The sequence below is a fragment of the Sparus aurata genome, chromosome 20 (assembly GCF_900880675.1).
Source record: "Sparus aurata chromosome 20, fSpaAur1.1, whole genome shotgun sequence".
Lineage (NCBI taxonomy): Eukaryota > Metazoa > Chordata > Actinopteri > Spariformes > Sparidae > Sparus > Sparus aurata.
Window position 1 is genome coordinate 12,958,226 of NC_044206.1, and position 26,663 is coordinate 12,984,888.

At 42.5% G+C, this 26,663-nt stretch overlaps 1 protein-coding gene across 5 annotated transcripts in view; it reads right to left on the reverse strand.

Annotated features, from left to right (window-relative positions):
* ankfn1b (ankyrin repeat and fibronectin type III domain containing 1b) overlaps positions 1–26,663 on the reverse strand; it is a 141,970-nt gene that overhangs the window by 23,276 nt on the left and 92,031 nt on the right. For all 5 annotated transcript variants that reach the window (XM_030400130.1, XM_030400132.1, XM_030400131.1 and 2 more), the window contains one exon: positions 13,826–13,948. In XM_030400130.1, the coding sequence (XP_030255990.1) occupies positions 13,826–13,948 (123 nt within the window). The remainder of the gene's footprint in view (positions 1–13,825; positions 13,949–26,663) is intronic.

Sequence of the window (26,663 nt, forward strand, 5' to 3'; positions counted from 1 at the left end):
TCATGATTTGAATCACCGCAGCAGTCAGCGTGTTCGTCTCTAGCCATGTGTCCCTTTTAAGTCCTTGAGAAATGCCCGCTTATTATCAATCACTCGGGAAAACATCATCAGTTAAATACCGCAAATGTAAATGTTTTTCTTAAAAAAGCGATGGTTTGAAACAGGGGCAGGCAGAGGTTGAGGAAAGTAAATAAAGGTTGAGTTACGTTAGGCCATCATGCCATATGCCAAGAAGTATCACACAGGCCAAGAACAGATTTGTCAAGGTGAGAACATCTGTAGGAAAAATGTTATTTATACTCCTGCTCCGCTATGGACGTGTGAGCCCACACGACACACACACGCACACAAACCCTCCCCTAACACATGCAGTTTGTACAACAGCTGACAGCGGCCCACATAGTAGACTTTAAAGCAGCTCCAAGCCCCCGCAACAAGACCTTTTTCACAGGGCCGATACACCTAAAATACCCCCGATCCCCGTCCCTTCCCGCTCTGTCCCATCCATCTCCACTCCATCCCGTAATAGAGGCCTTATTTTAGACATCCTCGTGTTCCCGGCTGGGCCTAACCTATTCCAGGGTTCCAGATAAAGCGCGGCAGGTATTTGGAATAATTTTTCCATGGGCCTGGCCCGGAAGATAAAACAAGAGATATATTTGTAATGCGTGTGCTGGTTTCCCATTTCAAAGAGAAAGCCCATTGGAATCCAGTCCCGGGCTTATTGTTATTTGCATGAGATGGAACAGACAACTTTTTTTCTGTCGGCAGGACAGTGCCCCATCACTCTCTGACAACATTAGGGAGTGTGTAGCGTGGTGTGGGGTGTGTGTGTGTCTTTACTTTCAAAGACTTGCTGCATCCTACACGTGGGACCGGGATGTCATTCCCCAATGACATGCCCCCTACCCCACAGGAAGGTGAAAGACAGTCATATCACATAAAACAGAGAACCAATACATCATACTATACAGAGTGTCAAACAGAGTGCATCAGAAAGAGAATGAAAAGACACTTTGACATAATTCACCTTTTCAGCAATCCATTTATCCGTACTGTAAGCTGATGACCATTATATTGCCTAGCAGCTTTGGACACCTTGTCCAATCAGTGGCCCCCGAAAGCCCTAACTGCAACCAAACTTTTATTGTGATGTTATGTACGTTGTAAGTAGTTTTCAGCACAACAACAGGACACAGTAAAGTTAGTAACTTTGCTGAGGAGTTGGAGGTGTGCAGCCCGTCATCTGCAGCTCCATGTGACTGCTCCTTGTTGCTCCCTGCAGTACTTTACACTGACCTGCTGTCAATAAATGTCTTGTAGATGCATACAAACAACAACAGTGGTTAGTGCCAACCTCGCAAATACGCCAGGTTTCCTGTGACTGCTTCACCCAAAAAGACGACATCCCTGCATTTTGTGATTTGAATGCTTTTAATGTGAAGGAGCTGCAGAAGGAAATGTTCGGTTTGCATGACCATTTTTATCTTCAGTGACTGTAATGCAAAAAAAAGATGCTGGAGGACATTTTTGATTATTACATTTCTGGTGAAGTTTATTGTTTTCAGTACTCCAATGTAACTTTGGACAACAAAGTTAGTATAAGATATCCTGTCTCCATTAGGTACACACTGCAAATTTTTCACATTTGTGTGAGATCCACATTTGAGGGATCATTGCAAAGAAGGCGTGTTTATGTTTATATTTTGCCAAGAATATTGGCTGATATATCAATATCGTTCTCAGCATGGGCATCAGTAATAGAATGATAATGCTTTTGTTGAAACAATGCTGATCATAAATAATACCAAATATTGGTCCTGATGAATGGAAAATCTTTATAATAACAAATTAACCCAAACTTTTAAGAAGGCATATAAAAATCTTTCATCTTGCCAAAAAATGGGTTAAATATTTAAACTAAATGAAAACTCACAACAGAAGTTGGTTACAGTTGTTTTAGGACTGACATGCCAGAAATGTCTTCTATATCATCAACATCTTCACCGTCCCACAAGCACTGCTTTTGGACTACCACAGCAACAAAAATCGGAATACATGATCAAAGCTCAAAGACATCACATACACACAGAGTCTATGTCACACATTTTCCTAAACGTTTACCAGGTTTGGGAAACAGGAAGCAGTTGTTCTGGGAAACCAAAGTCTCGAGCAAAAAGCCAGACTCCGTGTTTGGCCCCCGATCAATCCCACATCAAATGCAGCCGGCCCACTACAGTGAGACTGCATCAGCCCGACAAACAATCAACACCCCAAAGCTGCAAACACACATACACGCAGCATCCGCTTTATTAGTTATATCAGCCTGTTTACACAAACAGTTCAGACCTCCAGACGGTGAGTCACATGTCAACAAAGACTCATATAAAATACTCAGACAGAGTCTAGACAATTTGGTGTTTGACTAAAAGTCAAGATGGGAAAGACCTACGATTGAAAAAAATCTGAAAGAAAATTGTTGGTTTCAGCATCACAGAATTTCTGAGATTTTTTTGGGCAAGCTTAAAGGCAGCCACAAGTATACACCCAACAGCTCATAACAGTGGTGCGCTGAGGGAAATCTCACACACACACACACACACACACACACACACACACACACACACACACATACGCACACACACACACACACACGCACACACGCACGCACGCACACACACACACACACACACACACACACACACACACACACACACACACACACACTTCAAAGCAAATCTGCATACCGGCAGCGGAGTGGAAAATGTTGCTTAGTCTGATGACTCCCTGTTCATGTTGCATAAACATGGTCAGACCTGTAAATAAGACTGAATCCAACCAACAGGAACCACAGATACACACAGTTAAGGAAACACTGCTGATAAGACTGAATTCCCAAATTCAATTCTGAGCATCTTGCAATGAAATCCTCCAAAGCTAATAGACACCCGTCCCGTTCTGGGGCTTCAACTTTGTCCCAATCTGGAGTCAGTTACTCCTATCTCACTTTCTCTAGTCAAGCTTCTGTGATTCTGACTAATTTTTTTCTAATTTTTGCTGTCCCTCCCACACTTTTCTTTTTCTCTTTTTGTCACTCTAGAACATGCAAGATTTGTTTTTGTTTCAACCCCCTCTACTAGGTGTTACGCATCCTTGACATTTGCTAATGCAACTCAGGGACAAATTAGAAACAAAAAAAACAAACATTAATTATTCAACTCTACTGGGTTATGTAGGAGTATTTAGGACAAGTTGGAACTTGAATGTGGGCAGAAAGTAATGTTCTTGGCCAGAGATTCCTGCTTCTATAAATGGAGATAACATTAATGCAATCTATAAACAATAGAACACTTCTTCACAACACATACACACAAGTACAAGGAGTCTGAAGCTACACCAACTGCTGCATAGCACTGTATTACCATACAGGTGACAGAGAAAGACATTACACTGATTGCTGGCCAAAGTGGCTACAGCAGCACTAAGTCAGATATGCTGATACTGAGGAGCAACACTATAATTATGTTTAAATGACAAACGCTTGCAATGCAACTACATATGGACGCCTAAATAACAGTAATTTGTCCAAAATGTTTTCTTTTTAAACACCTCTTTCTGCTTTTTGTGTTTTTCCCCATCTTTTCCTCTCATTTCCATCTGCTCCACCTCACACCTCAACTCCATCTTCCATCCTTCGCCATCGCAGCATGTCACAAGGTCTCCCGGGTCAGCTGTGCGCTGACAGGACCCCCCCCACCCTTTTTCCAAACCCCCTCGCACGGCTAGTTTACTGCCGCGAGAACGCATAAATCTCTGCCGCATGTTAGCGTGTGTCTAATCTTGTTTATTACACGCGGGCACAAATGACCATTCATATTAGCTGACGTGTATTGCATTGGTTGTCTGCATCGGGTCAAGTCCCATAAAACAAACAAAGAAACTGGAGGTAGGTAGATGGATATATGGAGAAAGAAAAGAGAAAAGAGCGGCACCAGAAGGACAGTGCTCGCTGAAAGCGGGGTGGTGGGGGTCAGAGAGAGGCAGACAGTGAGAGGAGAAAGAGTTGCACAAACTCTCTCCCTCTCTCTCTCTCTCACACACACACACACACACACACACACACACACAGAGTATGCTGGCTGCTCTAAATGTGGCTTGTAGAAGGAAATTCTGAAATCTGAGTCTTGGCACCAGACAGGCTGGAAGCAGGCAGCCTGCTGGACGCAGAGAGAGAGAGAGAGAGAGAGAGAAAGAGGGGGGGGGGAGAATTCATATATCGGTCCCCTCTGTTTGGCTCTTATCAGCTTATAGGCAACATGAGGCCAAGCCAACACTGTGACCTGCAACCCCTCATGCACACCTCATGCACACACGTTAGCATGGCAACACAACAAACGCACACGCTCGCATATTAAAACACACGCATGCATACGTGCAGCCCTGCGTTGAGATTTAACTTGATTTTATAGCCGAGAAGACGCTCTTGAGTGACTCTTAAGGCTCTCGTATTTTATAGATGAAATTTTATCGAGGGGGGTGTATCAGGTGTGCGCACAAGCGTGTCAATGTTTCAGTGGTGCACATTTGCTAAAAACATCCTCTTTCGCCTGATCCCTGAGGTGTACAGTACACACTGCGAGATGCGGATGGATTACCCTACCAGATGTGCATTGGAAAAAGTGGCAGACTGGCCTGGAAGCAAATGTACCTGATCAGCAAGATTATTAACACAGACTGCGGCGTTCAAATGATGTTCTTTTTGATAACGAGCGGCCTCTTGAGTGCTGAGAAAACATTACGAGGCTGTCGCACCGCAGGCAGCAGACAGCACAACTGATACCAGACAGGATAAAGCCATGTTCAAAGTTATTTTGTTTTCACCAGATTTCCTCCATCAAGATGACATTTTTTTCATCCATTTTTGGGCAAGCCACTGTCTGCTGTAGTCTCAACTTACTTTTTCTGATAAGACTGAGATGGTGCTCTGCATGTCACGCTTGTTGTGAGGTGATATTTGTTTGCGTGAGTCAGGCTGCTCTCTTGACGCCTGTTTGTGAAAATCCCAGAACGTTGTTTGACTGTGATTTGCTATGATCCGCGCTAAGATCACTGGCACCAAAGTTGGTTCTTTCACATCTGCTGTTAGTCACAGTTAGACAAAAAGTAAGTGAACTGGAAAAGCCTGTAGGCATTCTGTTTTTACTTATGCTTTTAACTCATACGTGACTCACTTTGAAGTGTGCGCTGTGTTCGTAATTGGGGAGTCGGACACCAGGTACGCACTATGCCGCTCTGTGCGCTCCCACATGAACGCGCTTCATCTTTGCCCTTTATCTGCACGGCGTTTTTTTTTTTTCCCTGTCTCTCCTTTTATCTTGTCCTCTTCTTCTCACTTTCTCTCCCTCTCCCTTGGGAGAACGGCAGAGAAAGAGTGGGCGGTCCGCTGTATGTTTAACCTTTGAAGCGGGCCTGCTGTGCCGAGCAAGGCCTGCCACCTGTTGGCTCTGTGTGTGTGCATGTGTTGTGTGTGCACGCAGAGGTAAATCTCTCTAATTTTGATGAGCAGAGACAACAGCGGAGTCACCATGGGGATGTGGTGGCGGGCAGCGGCCGATGTTCTCAGGAGGGGGGGGGGGGGCCTTCCAAGGTGGGATCACACACACACAAACATACACACAACCCCTCCTCTGTCAGAGGCTTGGTGACACCATGTCTCCCACGGCGATCGTGGGCCCAGCCTGGGTGGCTCCAGGCCTTCTGTGTGTCTCTGTGTGTGTGTGTGTGTGTCACACCAAAGGGGTCCCTGCCTGGGCCGCCATATGCCACCCACCCAGCCAGGGAGAGGAGAGGGGCGGGGGCGACCCCTGGCCACTGAATCCACCAGTTGGCCCATTCTCTCAGTCACACGCCGACCGGGCGCCATGTTTAAAGTCCCACGGCTGTTTATCTGGGTTCAGGATGGAGGGAGGTGGTTGGGTTTGTGCATGTATGCGTGTGTGTGTGTGTGTGTGTGTGTATGTGTGTGTGTGTGTGTGTGTGTGTGGGGTGGGGGGGGGTCCTTTGTAAAGACGATAATGTGCATGCTCCCACAGAAATATATGGACAAATGGATAAATGCATAGAGCAGAGAAAGGGTGCAATGAGTGACAACGTGATGACACAAACCCATCTGACATCAGCAACAACATCATATTCTTTAAGTTGAATCAACCAGACTCTGCCACGATTAAATCAACAAGTCATGCTGTTGCTGTCAAACTTTCAATCTGTTTCTCCTCTCAGCTGCTGTTTCAGAGCAAAATTGTTGCAACCCTCCGCCACCCCATTCAGCCTCCACTTCATCATATCCAGTGCCAAGGTTAAACTCACCAGAATCCATCTCATCTCGCGCAGATCTTTAGTCATTCATCAACACCACCAACATCTGATTCTCTCCTGATTGACCAAAATTTAATCTATGGTCCATTGCGCTTTGACTTGACAATAATTGATGACATAAATGTATCTGATAATGGCAAAAACTACTGTAAATATCCGTGTCAATAGCGATAAGATTACATTGTGAAATCACAGTGACTCAGTGGTACTGTCGCCTTCGATTCCTGGCTGGGTGGACTGCCTTTCTGTCAAGATTCACCCCATGCATACGTGGGTTTCGTAAGTTCTGTGGTCCTCCTCCAGTTTCCCCCACCATCATAATATGAACATTAGGTTAATTGTTCTGTTAGTGCTCTTACCAAAACATTGGCATAGATGGAGTTTCCTGGGCACTGTACCGTGGCTGCCTACTGCTTCTCAGGAAATGGGTTAAAATCAGAGAACAACGTTTCACTATTACCCCTTTTTAACCGAGGTGGTTCGGGTGCTGGTTTGGAGCCAGTGCCTGCTCTGGAACCAGTGCTTTGTGTTTTGATAGCCACAGAATCCTGACAGCACCAAGTAAATTGGATAACAGAGGTTGTGCCATGATAAGATTGGGTAAGGTAAATGGGGGAAAACATCATCAGCGGTTTGAGTTAGTGGGAAAAGAAAATCATTCATATGAGAGAAAGTGCAAAGAATTCCTCCAGATTGAGAAAAGTCTTAGCTTGCTCTCTCAGCGCCTCTGTTCCATTGTACTTTGACGTGGGTGTGGAGGTCTGTGCTACCTGAGCTTCCTATCTCAATCTGTAAACCATTTTCCAAGACTAGAGTCAAACCACAAGCCTCCTGGGTCCCCAGCTGATTTTCTTTCTGCCTCTGACCCTGAATACAACCCTGACGCACACTCACAGAAAGTAGTCAGAGGGGTGCAGTTCCCCAGGCCTCGGTCGTCTTTTATCAGCTTATAAGCAACACATGGAGCCGCGCTAACCCTCTGACCCCACAGGCTGTCTGTCTCTGCACACACAAACAGGAACAAACACACAGACACACTACATTAACTCGCTTTTTTTCTCCAAATTTCGCAACTTCTAGCCCTCCCCTCTCTTTCCAGCTCCACGGTCCAGGTTTCAGGGCTCGTTATCGCTCACTCTCGCTGTCTCTCTCCATCATCTTTTCAATCTGACTCTTCATCTACTTCAGTCTCTATCGTTGTCACTCTCCCTCTTCAGTCTTCTCTGATAGCCCTCTTTTATTCCCTTCTTCCCTTCAACCATTACTTCTCTCTTTCAGTCTGCCTCCCTACTTCCCTCCCTTCCCATGTTTCTCTGTGTCTGTGTGCTGAGTTGAGGTTTGGAGTGGAAACCAGAGTATCAAGTCGGAGACACACAGGACAAGAGGGAGCCAGCCTCATAAATCTCCCTTAGTGCAGCCCACATCATCCAGAGTCAAGAACACAGCGTGTCTGAATGTGTGTAAATACTTGAGTGCATGTACTAGTGTGTGTGTGTGTGTGTGTGCGTGTGTAGGGATGTCTGATATTACCATGTTCATTTTTGTGTGCACGTAGATGATTATATATGTGTGCATGTACTTAATCTTTGTGTGAGTGCATGTACTTGTGAATTGGCGCATGTGAACGGGCTAATGTGCCTCTGTGCTTATGTATTTGTGAGTGCATGTGTACATACATACGTGCGTGTGTGTGTGTAAGAAAGAATAGCCCAGGGACTGTCCAAAAGCAGAGAGGTAAGCAGAAACTCTGCTCCCTCATGTGGACTGGAATCGGGAGTCTCTCATCTGGCCAACAACCCGTTCTCAACAAATGAATACTGCAGGCCAAGATGCAGTTGAAATACAAACTTAACAGGACACTTGAAACAGTGTGAATGGTGAACAGTTTTGTTCTGGTGAAAATGTTTCCCATATCCTCAATTGTTTGTAGAAAAAAAAAAATAAACTTATTTCAAGTGTCATCAAAGCACAATTCTTTTTTATGCCATTTTGTCAAATAAATTGTAAAGGAAACAATCTCAACTTATCACCGATCAGTTTAAGCTTCCAGTACTTCTCGTTCAAGTTTGTTTAAAAAATAAAAGCATAAAAAATGGCTAATGGAGGGGTATTTGCATCTGTATTACAACATGTTTCCTATAAAAATGGCCAGCTAGTAAAGGACAGATATTGATTGGTGTTTACAGTCAACATTAAGGTTGACCTTCCTTCCATGGAGGCAGGCTAGCAACCCACTGACTGTGCTTTGGGTGGCAAATCCCAGTAAACACGGCCCAACCCTAACATATAACAACAACACATAACAACACACAGAGAGCAAGAGTGGACGACGTCAACAAAGGGCCACAGGATGGAATCAAACCTGGGCTGCTGCAGCGAGGAAATGGAGTGCATGTGACTGGGTCACCACTAACGGCAGCTTCATTTAGCCATCAGAACAATTCATAAATCACCTCGGTACTGTAACTAGCCTAAAGCTATCTATCCAGAGTTGAGGCAGAGCAGTCAGAGGACAGCAGAGGGACACCGAGAAAATATTTCCTCTCTAAGATGTGATTCAGTTTCTCCCAAATCAGGAAACAGTTATGAAGGTTAGAGTCCTTATATATGGGGCTGCATACGCCCACCAGTCCACGATGAGTCATCAACAAACTTTGTTGTCATTTCCCAGGAAATTACTAACTCTAAAATACCATTAGGAATACAAAATTTTTTTTTTGCCATTGTTGGGCCTGATACTATTGTGTATGTGAGGTATCAAGCCAGATAAAAACATTGTTGTGATAAAAACTCTGAAACACTGATTTTGACTTCATGGGAACTTGAGGAATATTCTCTGCAAAAAAAAGATGGCAAAAACAAGGGTTTATATTTTCACCTGCACAATAACTAATTTTCTGAACCTAGTGCGATTGATAGTTATTACATTGTGATTTCTAATAACTTTGTATTTATGACTACCCTATTTCTGATGTATTTTCAGCTGAAACTCTGAATGAAAAACAATAACTGAGTTTCCAGCCTAATATAGCATCTACTTTATTATCTTGATCTGCTTCTGACACAGTGTTCTGCACTTTTAAGTGTGTCAAAGCTTTTCAGTGGTTAATATATTCTAAGAATATCATTTTAAAGCAGCCGCAAAGAAGACATAAAATGTCAGACATTCCAGCACAAGTGCAAATCAGTCTCGCTCTGTAGTGATCTTTAACGTTCTGTTCTGATCGGTATTTCTAAAGAGAGAAATTATAGGGATCTATAACCTCCTCATTTGTACGTCTCGTTTGAACTGACAGCTCTCAGCCACAGAAGAAAGGAGAAAAAAATCTAAAGAGAGGATGAAAAGAAAGACTGGGGTAATATTAAATAAAATTAGAACCAAATGAGGCGAGTGGCACACTGTCCAAAACCACTTTACACCCGGGCCTCTTGAGCATGGCCCGTCTTTTTCCACCAAGACTTTGGTGATTTTCTCTATGTTCTTTTTTTTTTTACTCCCTTTGTGCACATTTCATCAGGATTAGCACTCGGTAGCCCCTTCTCCCCCTCACACACCCAACTTAACACAATGCTAACTATTACAATGTGTGTTTGCTCATGTATGTGTGTGAGCATGAATAATAAGGAGAAAATCAGACATGCAGACATGAGTTTATTCCACTGTATGTGTGTGTGCGTGTGTCTGTCTGGGCGTGTGTTAATATATCGACTACGGGAAGGGGCGGCTGGATTCCTCTACCGACATCGAAGTTGAGATGTCATCCAAAGAGTGCTGTCAGCTCCGTTTTATCCCTGAAGACAGGGTGGCACCAGGCAGAGCGCGGGGGCCTTGCAGGGCTGAGGATGGAGAGGATTTAAACCCTCCAGTGAGAGCTGCATAACCACACACATCACAATCAAACGCTCACTGCTGCTCTCTTTCAAATTTCAACTTTTATTAATGAAGTTTGAATGCTGGATGGTACATAACACGTTGATGTTTAAGTGCTTATGTATAGAGTTTCCTCTCCAGGCGTACTGCGGGGGAACTGCTATGGGAAATAAAAACTGCTTGGCTGACATACGTGGCTGCCTCTCCATTGTACTCCAGGGTTTTGGCAAAGGCCTGGAGCTCTGTCACCATGAGAGGATATGGAAATAAAGACTTATTTACTGGCCCTATGCTGGAACAGTACTGATGTCCCTTTACGGCCCCAATATTGTGTCCACGTCATGCACAGGAAACAAGGCAGCAAATATATACACCAGTGGGATCTATGTGAGGCTGAGTGTATAAGTTTAGATATTGAAGTTCTCAGAATGGAATGACTTCTCTTAGTGACATACAGCGGCAGACTGAGGCAAATTCTCAAGTGGCTTTTAGAGAACCAGCAGTCATAATGAATTCTGATTCAACAGAAATCTCACAAGGCCACAATTTTTACCCAGTGATGTCACAGATGTGCACTGTAATTATTAATTCAAATGGTTTCCAGGAAAAAAAATAAAATGTCAATACTTTTTTCAGCAATCTTAACAGGCAGCAGATACCCTCTTATTTTCCCTTTAACACTCCCTGCCCCCCCTTCTCTTCACCCCTACCCTAGAGCCCATTTACTATGATTACCAATAACAATAACACTGCCATTATCTTTTATTATCGCATTTTCCCAAGGCCCTGCCAGCTCTTACAGACTTTGATAAAGCTACAAAACAGCTCCTGTTTCAAGCCTGTATATGGGCTGCCTTGGCTCAGAATTCCCTTAATAGTCGCAGTTTGTTTGGGTATCTGACTAGAATCGACATAAACGGCAATGGTCCACTAAATAGATAGTAAAGTGTTAAGCCACCTGAGACTGTTTTACTGCAGAGGGCTGCTGGAAGGTTTCCAGACTGGTATTTAATACAATCCTTGTGTCACTCTACTCTTAAAAGTTTTGATTTAAAGAGAGAAAGGAGGGGGGGCAGCACGTAGATAAACATAATTAAACCTTAATCTAAAGTTGGTGGATGAAAGTACATTTCCGCAGTTCACATTCATTGCAGGCAAATGCATTCTAGTGCTTTCTTTGAGCATTTTACAGCCTCAGAATTCACACTATGAGATTATAGCCCAGAGTTTCCACTTGCTGACAGTTTTTAGAGATCGCTGACAAAAACCCCAGATCAGAAGCAAATCTGAGATTGTTCAGCGCTCACAAATCAGAGCTCCATTGCATTGACAGAATTGTTAAAAGACGTGATCCAAAAGCTAACTAACGACTCACAGATGCCCCAAATACATCAAGCAGGCTAAATATCTGGTCTTGTTGATGAGCTACAGCCAATAAGCTGGTCAAGGAGGAAGATACCTGAGCACTGGAGCAGTAGCCACAAACCAATCCTTGTATTTTCACTGCAAATCAAGGCACAAACAACTTGTTTCTTGCGGACATCCACAGTGTTTCCCACACATATATTTTACTTTGGTGGTCCACTCAGGTATATTAACAACCGCCCAATCAGCATTTTATAGGCTTCTATATTTTCAACCTATACAACACTATCCACTATCAATTAACAAAGTGAAAATCAGCCCTCGCCCTTCCCCTCCCGTCTACTGTCAATCACACATGCTTTGTAGGCAGAAAGACGCTCTCTGGCATTACATCCCTCCTGTAAACGCACTGATTGTGATTCAACCTCTCCTATTAGATGAAGGCGTACTTATGCCGTTGTTTTGTACAAGCTTGGAAGTGCACCTGGTTGTTGCGATGCCGGTCGATGCACGTTGGATTTGAAACATGCTGCTTCCACACGCGGCTCACCTGCTGTTAAAACCATTAAACCTTGAGCAGTGCAGCTATCTGAAGAATCTAAAAGTCGTGCAGTCTAACCAGCTAAGTAAAAATTTTATAGCTTTCAGAGAATTATGGTTCATGGCTACTGAGCTCTCCAAATTTTACCTGTGCACTGAGCTGGCCCTGAGTGAACACCATAATACGACAGATTGCTTAGACAGACTACAGGAAGTGCTATAAATGTTGAACAATTCCAAAAATGCAACTGACTAAGATAGATGCAACTAGCACACATGCTTTCCTTCTGACCGCGTTGATGACTATGCATTCCAGGAGCTGTGCCGGTCTTGTCAGGAGCTGTACCGACCTTGTTTCACCTCCCAGTAACATGACTCAGCCCTCAACCTCCATTCTCTCCTCCTGGGGTCCCTTGTTTATTATGTCACAAAAGGCTAGTCACACTCCTGTAACGGTGGCTCGCCCCGGAGAAAGTCAGAATCCAGCTGTAGCCAAGCCCCCCTCATCCCTCTCGTAAATGAGCATGTCCAATCTACCCACTGTGTTTCATTAAAACCAGACTACATCAATCAGGGCCTGAACTTTAAAGGCCAGGTCCCCTCTCCAGCAACATGGGAGAAAAACACGGAGCAGTTAAAGTAAAGGACCTCACACTGAACACGCACTCCAACGCACATACACTTAACACCACATTTCTGCTGGCGGACCACACATCGCAACATCAGTCCGAGACCACACAGTAGGTCTCGTAAGGCCGACAAAAGACCTCATAAGACCTCACACCGGGCCCTAGCATGATTCGATAGGACCTCAGAGAATCCCACACCTGTAACTCCGCAAACCGCTTAGTGACTCTACTGAATAGCTACTGTAGTCCCCACACAGCAATTAGAAACCTGGAAACTGTTTAGACCCGTGACCGTTTGGACACTTTTTACTTGACAAAATTAAGTGCAAAGGAAGTGTTAGATCCGCTTTAACCCGGGGGCTATTTTCCCAATGGTGAGAAAAGCAGAGAGGAAGAGCCAAGAACACATAGCAGGAAGCTCAGGGGGGATGCCAGATGGACGGACGACAGGATGGATGGGTAGATAAACGAGTGGAGGCCAGGCAACAAGAGGGAGAGACTGGGAAGGAGTCCCATGGGTGGGGACGGGAAGGCAGCCTCGTGATGGAAAGCTTTCAAACTCCTTTCATCGGCTGCCTGAGGACTGGAGCTTTACAAGAGCAAGATGAGCCGGCGCCACTGGAGCTGCTTGGCGCTCCTCAACGAAACCCAGACGCAGAGACAGAGCAGGACCCTATCACCACTCCGCCCACTCTCTGCACCCACCCCAAACACCGGCCCCAGTCCTCATAGACCTCAGCCTTGACTTTGTACACAGACACTTCATAGCAAAGCTCAGCTGCAGTCGTCACTGTCTTGTTAGCCATTATGTTTTGGATTGCAACTGTTATCATTCTCCTTTTCAAAATCCTGATACCAGTTCAGTAATATCAATTTCAGAACCTAAAAGCCATATAGAGGGGTCTCAGCTCTGAGTATTTCACTGCTTCCTGTCATTATCTTGAGGAAGTAATGAAGGTCAGGTACACTCACACTACCTTGAATTTATAGGGATCATGACAGATTGAGATTAAGTAGATTTAGAGACGGTCTTTGGTCTTACCAGTCCACACTAAGAGATCGTCTCCTGTAGGATGGAGGTCTGTCTGCGGAGGTCTTCTCTGCTTTCGGCACACGTTCTTTGAGGGATAGACGATGGGTAAATTTTGAGATCCCGGACTCTGACCTTGGAGAAAGAGCAAGAATAAATGGATCAGAATGAGACTCTCCTTATTGGTTTACACATGTAGCTTAAGCAATTTTCAAGAAACTTTCTGTCTTGCACAATATCTCCTTGTCATACATGTTACATTCTTAGGAAGGAGTTCAAAAGTAGTTAACATCCACTCTTAATATATAAATAAATACATGAATAATTTGTAATATGAGATCACTGGGACCGGTATTTGTACTGCGGGTTTATCACCTCCAGCGCATTAGAAATTCTCTGCACCAAAAAGTTAAAATATCCAGCCAGGGTTAAATATTGCCAGAGAACACAAATGTTTTTCTCTTATGCCTAAAACCAAACTCAGTTTTGCAGAAATCACAATACTCAGTGGAAATGTAGCCCATGAAGTTGATAAACAGCGTAACAATGCTGCAGTTCCCAGAGGAAACATTAGGTTTCAGGGAAAGCCGCATACTTCCTGCCTAATTTTCTCCAAATCTTTTTCACATAAAAAAAAACGTGAAGTCACACACATTTTAATCTCCTCTACTGGGCTGCCAATGTCCCAGTTCAACTTTTCGCTCAAAATTAAAAACAGGAAATGTAATATTTCTTCCTTTCCAGCCCGGGATACATTTGATGAGACTCAGCACTGCAATATTGCTGTGGTAACAGTGGGGACTAATCAAAATGCAATAATATTCTCTATCAACGAGCCAAGCTCACAAAGGCACATTGCCGGAGCACAGAAGAGTATGTGATGTTAAGATTCTCAAGACTTATTATCAAAGTTTTTTTCATTTTAAAAAAAAAATAAATGTAGCCAAAGGGAATATCTGTGGATAACATTAAGGTAAGTTAAACATACCACAAGGTTTTTCTAACTGATTTCAATTTAATACTGAGGCCTCTGCATGATCTAGCAAACAAGACCATCAGCCAGAAGAGTAGCTATTCTATGTAGTTATTCATGGTGACTGCCTCTGGGTCAGATTCCCAAAGTTAAAACTATCCTCTGTGACAGATTGCTAAGGTTGACTGAGGAGCCTGAGGAGAGAAGCTGCTCTGTAGTCTAGTGGTACCGCAGCGGATATTCCTGTATTGTCAGACAGCAACTGATTTATAACAAAACATTACATGTTGCCTTACCAGACTGTATCCTACTGTTGGCTTAGTATCATACAGACATAACATTATGAGGGAACATTGATAACTTTAATTTTCTCACCAAAATGACTTTAATTATGGAAGCCCGAAATGGCTGTGGGTCATATAATTTCCTCCATTTTCTCATGATAACAAGTTGCATATTGCTTATTTTTTCAAGATCAGAAGTTATTTATGTCATTATCACAGGTGTTTGCCTGAGATAAGTACACATTACACATTATAAGGGTAAAAATGCAAGTCATTTTCTCATGATAACTGACCTAGTTATCTTGGGGAAAGAACATTTGTTAGCTCGTAATATGAGATAAACAATGTTTTTTTTTTTTTCAGATCTCAAGAAAATGATCTCGTCATCTCAGAAAAACTGAGGAAATAATACGTTTGATGCATTTGTTTTTAGGGCATCCGTAATATTACCAAGCAAACCAAATCTGTTAGCTGTTGACTTACATGAAGGCTCTCAAATGTTTACTTTGTTTCGCCATTGTCGTATTAAAGTTAATAATCTTACATAGCCAAAAAATAGATACATAACGCCATCGCTATGCATCCTGCAAAAAGCTGTGTTTAAAAAAGAAAGCTTGTGTCTTTCTTTCACATGCTTACAAAGGAAACACATGTGCTAGCCAGATCAAGATCTGTCTGACAGTAAGTGGTGGGAACACTACCACTTTTGTCCATAGGGGCCGCTAGAATAAACACATTATATTTTCTTGCGGCTGCTTTAAAGAACTGAAAAACATAATAAAAGGAATTTTCTACAGGCCTTGCCGTGAACATTTTTGTTCTAATTAAATGACAGACGATTGCATAAAATGATGCCCAAGCATTGTCATCTTCACTCACCTAATCTCACACACATGCTGTTTCCATTTCATAATGAAATGATAAAACATTCCTAATACTGACTCATACGTACTCGCACACATACATGGCTCTCCTCTCAACATGAGCCAAAAAGCGTTTTAGTCTCCATGGTGAACACAGTTGGAGACTAACTGCAGGGATGGTTGGATTGAGGGGAGCATAGACTACTGGGGTGCACCCTGTCACTCAAATACAAAACCCACTGTCCTTTTCTGTGAGATGTTGCAGAAATAACAGCTCACATAAGGCTTTGATAAAAACAGGATTGATGAAATCACACACAATAGGTTGTGCAGTTACTTTGATTACTGAACAGTGACATGGATGAATGACAGTGTGGTAATGCGTCCAGTTGCACTTAATTCAATTGCCAAATTGGCATAATGTCACATGCTCATATTTTGGCATCCTGATGCAGAGGTCTGACAGGACTACGAATGAGTTATTCAGATGTTCCTGTCTTAGAGACTGCTCTACTTCACAAAAAGGACAAAAGGTCTGAGTGTCCTGTCAAATGTCATGCTTATATGAGCGACTGATCAGATCTAAGAGAATGTTTACACAAAAAGACCCATTGGATCAAGACCTTTGATGAATCATGGTCTTGTAAATGTTCCCATAGGTGTAAATGAAAGACTGCTTTGACTTTGGAAATGGAAGTCAAACAATTTTAAAGTAACAGATCAATGCCAACCAGGCTTTGTTTTTTAAGCTGGTATAAAAATAAATAAGAAAGCCTCATTGCCAAAGTTTTATTACATCCATCTCTAAAAACAGGCACAATCCACATCCTTGACAGGCATCATCAATCAACATTGTCTGATCACCAAACAGGAAGACAAATGAAGAGTGCCTTTTGACATTCAATAAATCCTTTACAGATTGATAGTTGGCAATAAATCAAAGCATCTGGATCACAAACTAGAAATAAACCTACAATATAATCATACAAAATACTTCTAAGAAAAGCTTCTCTATTGGAAATTGGGAAGCATTTCCTCTTCATAGTAATAAAAACCCTGAAAATATTATCTCATGCTCTACAACAGATTCTTCTTCTTTTTCTTGAGAGCAGCTGTTTCACTATAAAGACGTTGCCATAAGCTGAGCTGAAAATACACAAGTTCTCATTCAAAATGACCTCATGCTATGGCTTATCTAGCAGAACAACCCCCAAGCCTTACTGCCTTCGTTCCCACTCCTACACCCTCAACTACTGTTTCCTGACCCTCCGCCAGCTTCTCCAAAGAGTTGGTTGACCTCGAAGACAAAGAGGCATATTTTCCTGTATGAATCACACAGATGGGGTGTGGGATTTTAGTCAGATGGCAGAGCAACCCCTAATTGATGGTATTAAGTTAGGCTGGGCTTCTTCTTCTTCAAGGGATTTTAATTAAATTAGTAGCAATGCCGTGTGCCTGTCAGCTACTGCCAAACATTGATGCTAATATCCCTTTACGTAAACTGTAGATGTAGATAGATTTGCTGGTCTCAGAAATTCTGATTCATAAACGGACCTTAGGAGTGATAGTTTGGGTCATCGTTGGTTGATAATAATTGCCTTGGTTAATATAGATCTAATATGTTTGGCCTGTGACCAATAGTTACATTAAGAGTTCCCTGTAAAACTTCAAACAAACTTCTGGATCAAACGGATGACACGATACAACCATAGGATAATAACTTCAATGCCATGAAAACACACAGGATCATGACTTCAAAGACGTGGGGGCCAGTGGACATAGAAGAGGACTCAGGGAATCCCTTTGAGGGGTTTAGAGGCAAAATGGACATGCGAAGCAGGTGGGTTTCTGTGGAGGGGATCTGCTGGCAACTGCCTCTTGGCTCCCTGAGAGCCTCGACCCTGGCTCCGCCCCATGCAGCTGTCCCTGATAACATCATCACAGCAGGCGCACTACGATGATGCAATCCCCTTGAAGGCCTGCGCAGGATATCCCGGTCGATTATCCCCTTATGGGAATTATTTTCTCTTTCATTTTAAAGGTGTTGATTGCTGTTGAAGTTAGTCATTTGATTGATAGTTTTTCCTTATGGAACCGAAAGCTAGTGGAGGATGCATCAAGTCAAATCACTAAAGATTATCTGACCTTGCAGTCATGTGATCCTATGCACAGCCAGCCAGTCCTTTGGCACCTGCCAGACTGTCCTGTCCTCTTAGAGGAAAAATCCTTTAAACCTATTGAGGCAATGTAAGCACATCTGTATGTGCCCGTCCCTTGTCATTTCCCATCTCACACATCAGCCGCTTTGCCCTGTTCTCACTAAACACAAAGGATGTTATATCAAATCATTTTACTGCACATGAAGAATGGATGCAGATCCCCCACTGAGCAAAGCTGCACAGCATGTGCAGCAAACTGACAGCAGCTCTGCAGAGGAAGATATCTTAAAAAAATTTCTATTTTACTGGGGATACTTCAGACATTACTTTTTTTGTCAGTAGCTACAAGTGCTTTACAGTGCAGCTCTAGAAAGTCCTGATGACTTGGTGATAATCACTAATCCAGGTTAATGTCTGGAATCTGGATTGGCATAACATTTTAAACATACATTCTAAGTTCCAGGAAGTTGTAAATTGTTTCAACAACTACTGGGTGGACACCATGAATTTTGGCAGAACACATTTAGGGTGCCCTAACTTTTTCCATTCAAGGGCCAAAATTTTAACCTAATGGAGGGCCACAGGCCAAAAGTAAATACCCATTGTATTGTATTGTAAACATGCAAAATTGTCCAATGATTCCAATTTTCCCATTTTGTGCGATTTGGCGCCCCCCAAAGTTTCTGAGTGTAACACCACTGTCGTAACGACAAACCCCAGATCTGAAACAATTTGTCAGATGTAATATAGGCGCTTACTATGAATAAAATCCAAGTACATGAGTACATGAAATAAACACGACTGTAACTGTGATGCCACCCTCTCAGTGAAGTTACATAGTGCAACAACAAGATAAGGGGCAGAGGTCCAAAATGATTTTGGAGCTGTTTTTTTAAGGTAAAAAGTTACATAATGTTGCTTTAAGAACAACAACATTTTGACAGCGCTTACTCAAATTATGAAAATCAAATTTAAAGGGCATATCTCCTCAAAAAGAATAAAAGCCCAGCATAAACAGTCATTTCTTATGCATATCTAAAAATTAAGATGTATTTATTTATGTATTTCATTTTGGCTGGAAGCATCTGGTCGGCCAAATCAAACCTTATTGCTGACCAGCTTTGGCCTGAAGGCCCCCCTTTGGGCAGCCCTGCACTTAAACATTAAAATTAGTTTACCAAATACTTACCATACACGCCAACACTATAAACTAAGACGGTATACATGGTAAACATTTCCCTAGTTATCATCAGCATGTTTGCCATTGGGAGCACAGTAGCAGGCATTTAGCCTAAATACCCAAATACAACCTCAGAGAGCTGAATTGGGCTATTTCTTATTATGATGATAACCACTTGGAAGAAAACAAAACTGGAAAGTATATTTTTACATTTACTAATCATTCATAAAATACCAATTTCAGCCCTTTGTGAAATTCATATTTAATTTAATTTCTAATAAAATCTCTTGTCCCCCTTGCCCAAGTGACTACAAGATATGATGACTGCTCCTAATATATCCCTCCAATGTGAAAGCCCACCGCTGACTCTGTGCAATGTGACTTAGATTATGATCTTGCCAGCATTAGTAACTTTCCCCAATCCTGCAGCACAAGAGTGCTTTTGTCAGCTCTGAATGGCTTGTGCGGCGATACGGAGAAAATGTTGACCCGCGCTCACATACACACCTCAGGCCCTCACACACACGTTCACACTGTCACCAGGACGGATCGCTTTCTTGCAAACAACTCACCTAATGTCACTTTCCCTCTCTGTTCTGTTGCCATGGCAGCAATTAACTGTGCAGAGGTATTCATGTGCAGAACAAATTCTGCGAAAGAACTGATTGTTCTTGCTCACAGTACACAAAGCTATCGACTGCGCACTTTGACCCCTGCTCATAGCCACAGTAACCCACCGCTATTTGAGAGCTGAGTTAAGACTGCGTGGAATTCTGGAAAAAACCACCACAGATGAAAGACGTTTAACAGTGAACTGCAGGGAGAAGCTTATTTACACTGTAGGCAAATGTAATTATTGTATAAGTATGTTTTTTTTTGATAAAAAAGTAATTTACTAGTTATTTCTTTGGGAAAGTAGTGATAGAAACACAATTTCAGTATTACGTTACCTGAATTTTTATATCACCATAATTAGAATTCTCAGTCACTCAAAATCTCCTTAATTTAGTACTATGTATTATATCAACATTATATTCACATATTGGATTATTGGTAAATAATAAAACAAGCATGCTCTGCAAAGCTTCAGTTCATACTTTTGTGAGATGTGTTCCTGCAGGGATCCCACTGGAACCAGCAGAGAGCTATGCATTACACAATCTACGTGGTCTGTCTGAGGTTGGGCTGCCCTTAACCACAGATCGCATTTCAGATTACTAAGGCACAGACACTGTAGTAAATCATAAGCAGGACAGACAAATACCTGACCCTGTTTCGACAATTATGGGCAATGGCTGCCTACCTAAAACAACTATTTTGGAAAGGAGGGAAAACAAAGCGCTAGGATTTCTTTCATCTGTGTCTCCTGCTACGGCTTCATATTGCTGCCAATGGAACTCTAATACACCAAAAAGAATGTGGGCACCCTCCCATATAACAGATACATGCAAATTAAATGGATGCAAGCACACACGCTTGCTAGCGTGCGCACCCACATATAAACAAACCCGGTTTAATTCAGGAACATACCCCTCAATGTGTTTCATTAGGCAAACAAAAAGGCTTTCAGTGGTCCAATCATAAAAGAACGCAGCCAAGCTATGAACATTGCTAATTAAAATCCGCTCAAAGAAAGCCTTGTTTTCCACTCACCATCTCCATCCAAACCCATGTCTGTGTGTACGTCTCTCTACATGGTGGAGGCCGCTTTTATTTCAGTTGGACTGCGGTCCCACCAGTAAAACATACTGATATTTCTTCAGGCTAACAAGCTTTTCCTTCAGTTTTGATAAGATTACATTATCTGCATTGCTCGGAGTGTAATGTTTAATCGTTGGTAGCAGCGGGGTTCAATAAATGAGAAGCAATATCACAGTCGCCTGTTGCATAATACCTGGTACACTCTGGAGTCTGATGAATCTGGCTTGAGTGTCTTACAACTATCAAGTTGTCTGAAATAATTCAGCAAAATGACACAGCGCGTGACTAAACACAAGACAAAACAGAGCACATATGCTGATGAGAAGGGTAATTCTTCTGGCACCCATAGGAGAGGGGAGGCATTTAACAGCCAGCTCATTGCCTTGACAAATAAAACGTAACAATAACTGCCTCGACTTCAAGTGCTAATGATCTAATCTTAATGCTACGTGCCAAGGAAGGGACTCTGTGTCACCCTCATTCGCTGTCCATCCACCCACTATAGATATTTCCATCCTTTCCTCCCGTCCCTTCATCTGCACGATTCTGGGTCACACTCATCGTTTTATCAAATGCCTCACTTTTATTACTTTGCTTTCTCTCACTCGTTTTTTTCCCACAGAATTGGCACACATGGTGCAAAATTTGTCGGGGAGACAAAAATGAGGGATGAATTCAGCGCCTTTTTTTCTCTTTGGTTGGCTCCCTGTGGTGTTGGGTTTTGATACCATTCCCTCTGTGTCCCCCTCTGTGTTTGATGTGTGGCATAAGGCTGACTCAACACAGTGAGATATACCGATGATGGATTTGCAGTCAAATTAATCTTGAATTGAGCTGACAAGCGCATGGAAGCCAGCAAACTATTAGAGGCTGTAGCTGAAGTAGCATACCACTGAGAGGAAAGGGGGCAAAGCAAGCGGCACCAGAGATGGTTTTCTCTTTCCACTCGCTTTAGGTTAGCTGGGATAATAACGTGAAAGTGATTTGGAGGAAACTGATCTGGGGTAATTTAATAGCTATCACATCAGGGAGATGTGGTAACGCTCAATTGAACATACAGCAGCAGACACGCATGAGCACGCTACACACCTACGGTACGAAGACACGCACACGATAATGTCAGTTGCTTCCCCGAATCCAAGTTGAGCAGAGGCGCTGACTTAATTAGTGGGCCACAATCCAGGAAAGACATACAGTAACATAATAACGTTCAAGTGTCTGGGGAGCTGGACTTATCTGATTGAACCTGAAAGACTTAGCGCTGCTGTCAAAAATCTGCAGCAACCTGACAACAGTCCCCCAGTTGTCACACCACAACACATAACATCACATGACGCTGTAACCCGTGAATAATTCTGCACAGAATCTCATAATTCTCCATATAAAACTCCAGCTGGTCGCAGAAAAGCTGATAAAACCTTGTGGAGCCTGGATCTTAACCCCCTGAATCTGTACGCTGCCGACCTGTAAGGACTCATGGCTCACTGGCTGACGTGCTAAATAGTGAGTAAGGAGTGAATATGAGAATGTTCATGTATTCTAATCTGAGTACATCTCTTTGCAATTTGCAGTAAATATGCTATCATTTATGTGAATAAACCTGGATCGTTTATGCATATCCATGGTTGTGGATGCGTGTACCAGCCTCAGTTTTAGACTGAGGTTTTAGGAGGCCTGGCCTTACGGAGGTGGACACCCCTCTGGTATTATGTTTATGGCCTTGAAACAGCTTTAAACATAGACACACACACGCACAGGGCACCCCACTTTTCCCCATCAACCCACAATTGAGCACGGCGTCTAGATTCCAATCAGGGTCGAGCCAGCAGACTGAGGGGATTATTTATGCTGGAAAGGAGAAGGGAACCTCGAGGAGGGAGAGGGGACGTGTGCATGTTTCTTGCATTTCCATACTTGTGAGAACCAAAGGTCTATGTTGTGGACGGATCGTTGAGCATAATCCTTCCAAATCAACGTTTTTTCCATAATTCAAAGAACTCATTTACAGGTGAGTTTACAGTTTAAAGGATACATTCACCCCAAAATGCAGATGGAAAGTCAGATTAAGTTTTGTATCCCAGAAAACAATTGTGGAGCTTCACAACAAAACAGTTTTGTAGCATTCTATACATAAAAACAACTGGAGAAAAAACACACAGCCACATTCATTTGAAAAGACATTATTTACACCCCTTTTGAAGGTGCCACTTGTTAAATTAATCCTCAAAACAGCTACAAGGAAGCATATTACCAGAGTAATGCTAACTGCTGCTAACTGTGGCTGGCCTAAACTAATTAACTTAGTCGGCCGTGCAGCTAGTGGCCTGGGGAGTATTGGTGATAACACCACTCACAAAACTGTTATTCCTTCACATTATGTTGACAAATATTGCTATTTTTTTATGTTTTCAAATAAATTTTTCTTACATGTTAAACCTTTAAGAAAAAAGTCTTCATTGTAGCTATTGCAAGTTAGCATGCACTCGTCTGAAGCGGGTGCACGTGCCCGTCAAGGCTGTAAATAACCTAATTTAATTCAGTTTGGGATATTACACCAAACAAGGTATGCTTGACTTTTTTCATTTTTATGTTTATGTTTTAAACCAAGTCTCCAGCTTTGTCAGCTGTTTAGGAAAATGCTTCAATTCTGTTCTTGTTGTAAAGCTCTGAATATTCATTTTTGGATTAACTTTTCCTTGAAGATGCTATTAACAGCTTTAAGTTTGGGAGAGAGTTATGACTAAACATTTAGTGGAGAAAGCTTGTGATGGGTACAGGAGCTTGGAAACACACACATTCACACAGACAGACACACCAACAATACGCCTTTCAGACAGACAGATGTGACGTCGGTTAGACCAGCGCTGGCGGTCCATTTTATGTGAGTCAGCGTGCATCATCCATATTGGCTTGGTGACCGTCCACTCGATCTGGTTGAATGCGAGTTGGCATTTATATTAGGGAGGAGAATCCAATTTAATGTTATTGAGGTTTGAACGACATTAACAAGTACTTAACAAAACAAAACAAAACATGTTTCTTTTAGTTGGCAGCGTGGACCTGAACGCAGAAATGTCAGACCTGATGGGTTATGAGGAATGCCTGAATATTGCATTGTCTACGGCCTTACTGAGATCAGGGGCAGAAAGGAATGATGGTGAATCCTCCCTCGACTCTTACAACTTAATGGGTCATGTCCTAAAAATGGAGGAGAGTCTTGTAATGAGAATTTAGAAATGCAGAAGCTTCAGTTGGCCACCATTATGGCTTTGACTGAGCAGTGCTAGTAAAATAGTTTAAGGTTAAGTGGAGGACAACTCCTGATGAGAAAAAAAGCAAGCTCGAATTCGCTGGGATTGAAATGTTGAGTTGGCTTGTTCATACCCAACGCAGTTTAATCCTGAAATCGTATGAATGGTTGTAAACCAGGGGACTGTGAGTGTCCAAGTGCTGAGATGTTTTTGGGAAAGCTGATCACATTTTGATGGGTGGTTTCAAACTGGAGGGGAGAGGCTGGGTAAAGGCTTCAAGCTTGTTGTGCAACATAATAGAAACACATTTTCCCTGAGAATTCCCTCAGTGAACGTGGTTGAGTGTTTGTATGTTCGGCTGTTACATATGTGTGAATGCTGTTGTATTTAATGGCAGAATGGAAAAGGTTGTGCACTCCTGCTAATCAAGCACTCCAATTTAAGCTCTCTCTCCTTCTCACTCACACACACACACGCACAGACACACAGACACACACACAGACACACACACACACACACACACACACACACACACACACACACACACACACACACACACACACACACACACACACACACAATTACGGCCAGGATGCCTTACCAAAACAATGACTGTCTCTGCCTGCTCAGTTCTCTGGCCTGGCAGCTTGCTCTTGGGAAGTTCTCAAACAACCCCAACATCACTGCAGCCAAGCCACATCAAAGAATCCCCCCGCACACACTTACACACATACACACACACACACACACACACACACAGATAGAGGGATAAATGCTGCTAACATTCATACAAGTGTACGCTATATTTGTGAGATACACGCTGGATCAACAGCATGCTTACAAACAGCCTTTGCTGACGAGAACATGTGCACGCAAGCACGGGCACACACACACACACACACACACGCACACACGCTCAACTGTACAAATACTCACACACACTCAGATAGTTAGCAAGCGGCAGACTCCACCGGCCCGCTGACTTAGCTCCCTCTCCTACCACCATTACCACTATTGTAAATACTGCTCAATATGTATTTACACTGGGATTTCAAAATCCTGGAAAGAAAATGAGGCGAAAAAAAAAAAGGCTGGAAAAATGAAGGAATGTGTTTCACGTCGGTCAGACAGCGGGAACCCTTAGTCCTTATTATCTTTTTGCTAGAATTTGCCTTGGATTGTCCCTCAGGGGGATGAGACGGGGTAATGTGGTGGGTCTTCTCTCTGTATGTCACTGTCTGCTCTGCCTATTTCCAACTGATGCAAAAAGCAGGGATAGAAAGATATGAGGCAGGAAAAACTTGCTACTTTTCCCTCTCTTAATATAACTCTTTATAAAGTCTTCTTTTAGCAATAAAAAGGACATTTTTCAATGTCTAAGTGTAAGTGGCAGGTATGTATATCTACTTATGGTTTGTAGATAAGCCGTAGCACATTGGCCTATGAGTTAAAGATCATAACGCTGCCCTTTGGTCTGACACAGCAATGTGATGTCTGAAACAGCGTTTGAGAAATGTTAATGTCGAATATTTTGATAATGACAGATGGATGTATAACCTTTTGCAAATGCGCCTTTACATGCCAGTACTAGAAGAAAAGGGAGCACTGGATTGGGTAATTAACTTGCAGGCTGCAGAAATGTGGTGGGAATATTTTTCCTTTACGTGCTGGGAAAGTAAAACTTCATCTAGTTGAAACTGTCTCTAAAGGTTCACTTAAGGAAACCCCTTTATGTCCAACACCACGAGGATCTCTACAGTTATCTTACAGTTATCTTACTATTATACTCAACTAGAATATGGTTTTATTACCTTAACACAAAAAACCGTAAAACAAACATCCTTTCTTTCTCACCTTATTATTTCATCTATCTCTTTCTCTCTCTCACACACACACCCACGTCACCACCATATGAGAACAATTACATGGCCTGCTCCCATGAATAAATTAGTCCAATCAAGCTCTCTCTTCCCTGACATCCGCACCTAAATCCCCTTCCTCATGAAAAAGCAGAGCTTCCCCCAGCCTCCAAGACACCACCAGCACACCGTCCTTCTATTATTTATCCCTTCCTGTATGTACTGTCTGCACCAAGCATAATTAGAAGAGAAAAAGTCGAGTAAAGAAAGTTAAGCTTTCTATTCTGGAATCGGTTATTTATATATATATATTTATATATATGCATGCTTTCAATAGGAAGGGGTGCTTCGAAAGACAAAGTGCATAAAATGTAGTCTAAATTAAATGAAAAAAACTGTGACCAAATAAACCAGTGTCAAAACCACCACCAAAAAAAATAATAATAATAATAATTAAGCAAATGATACCAAGAAATAATTTCGGCAAACATGTGTCCAGTTGCATCTTTCGTCTGGCCTTTGAGTTTGGTGTGCATAAATATATCAAAGTAGTTGTGACATAAGACCTTGTAGCACACCA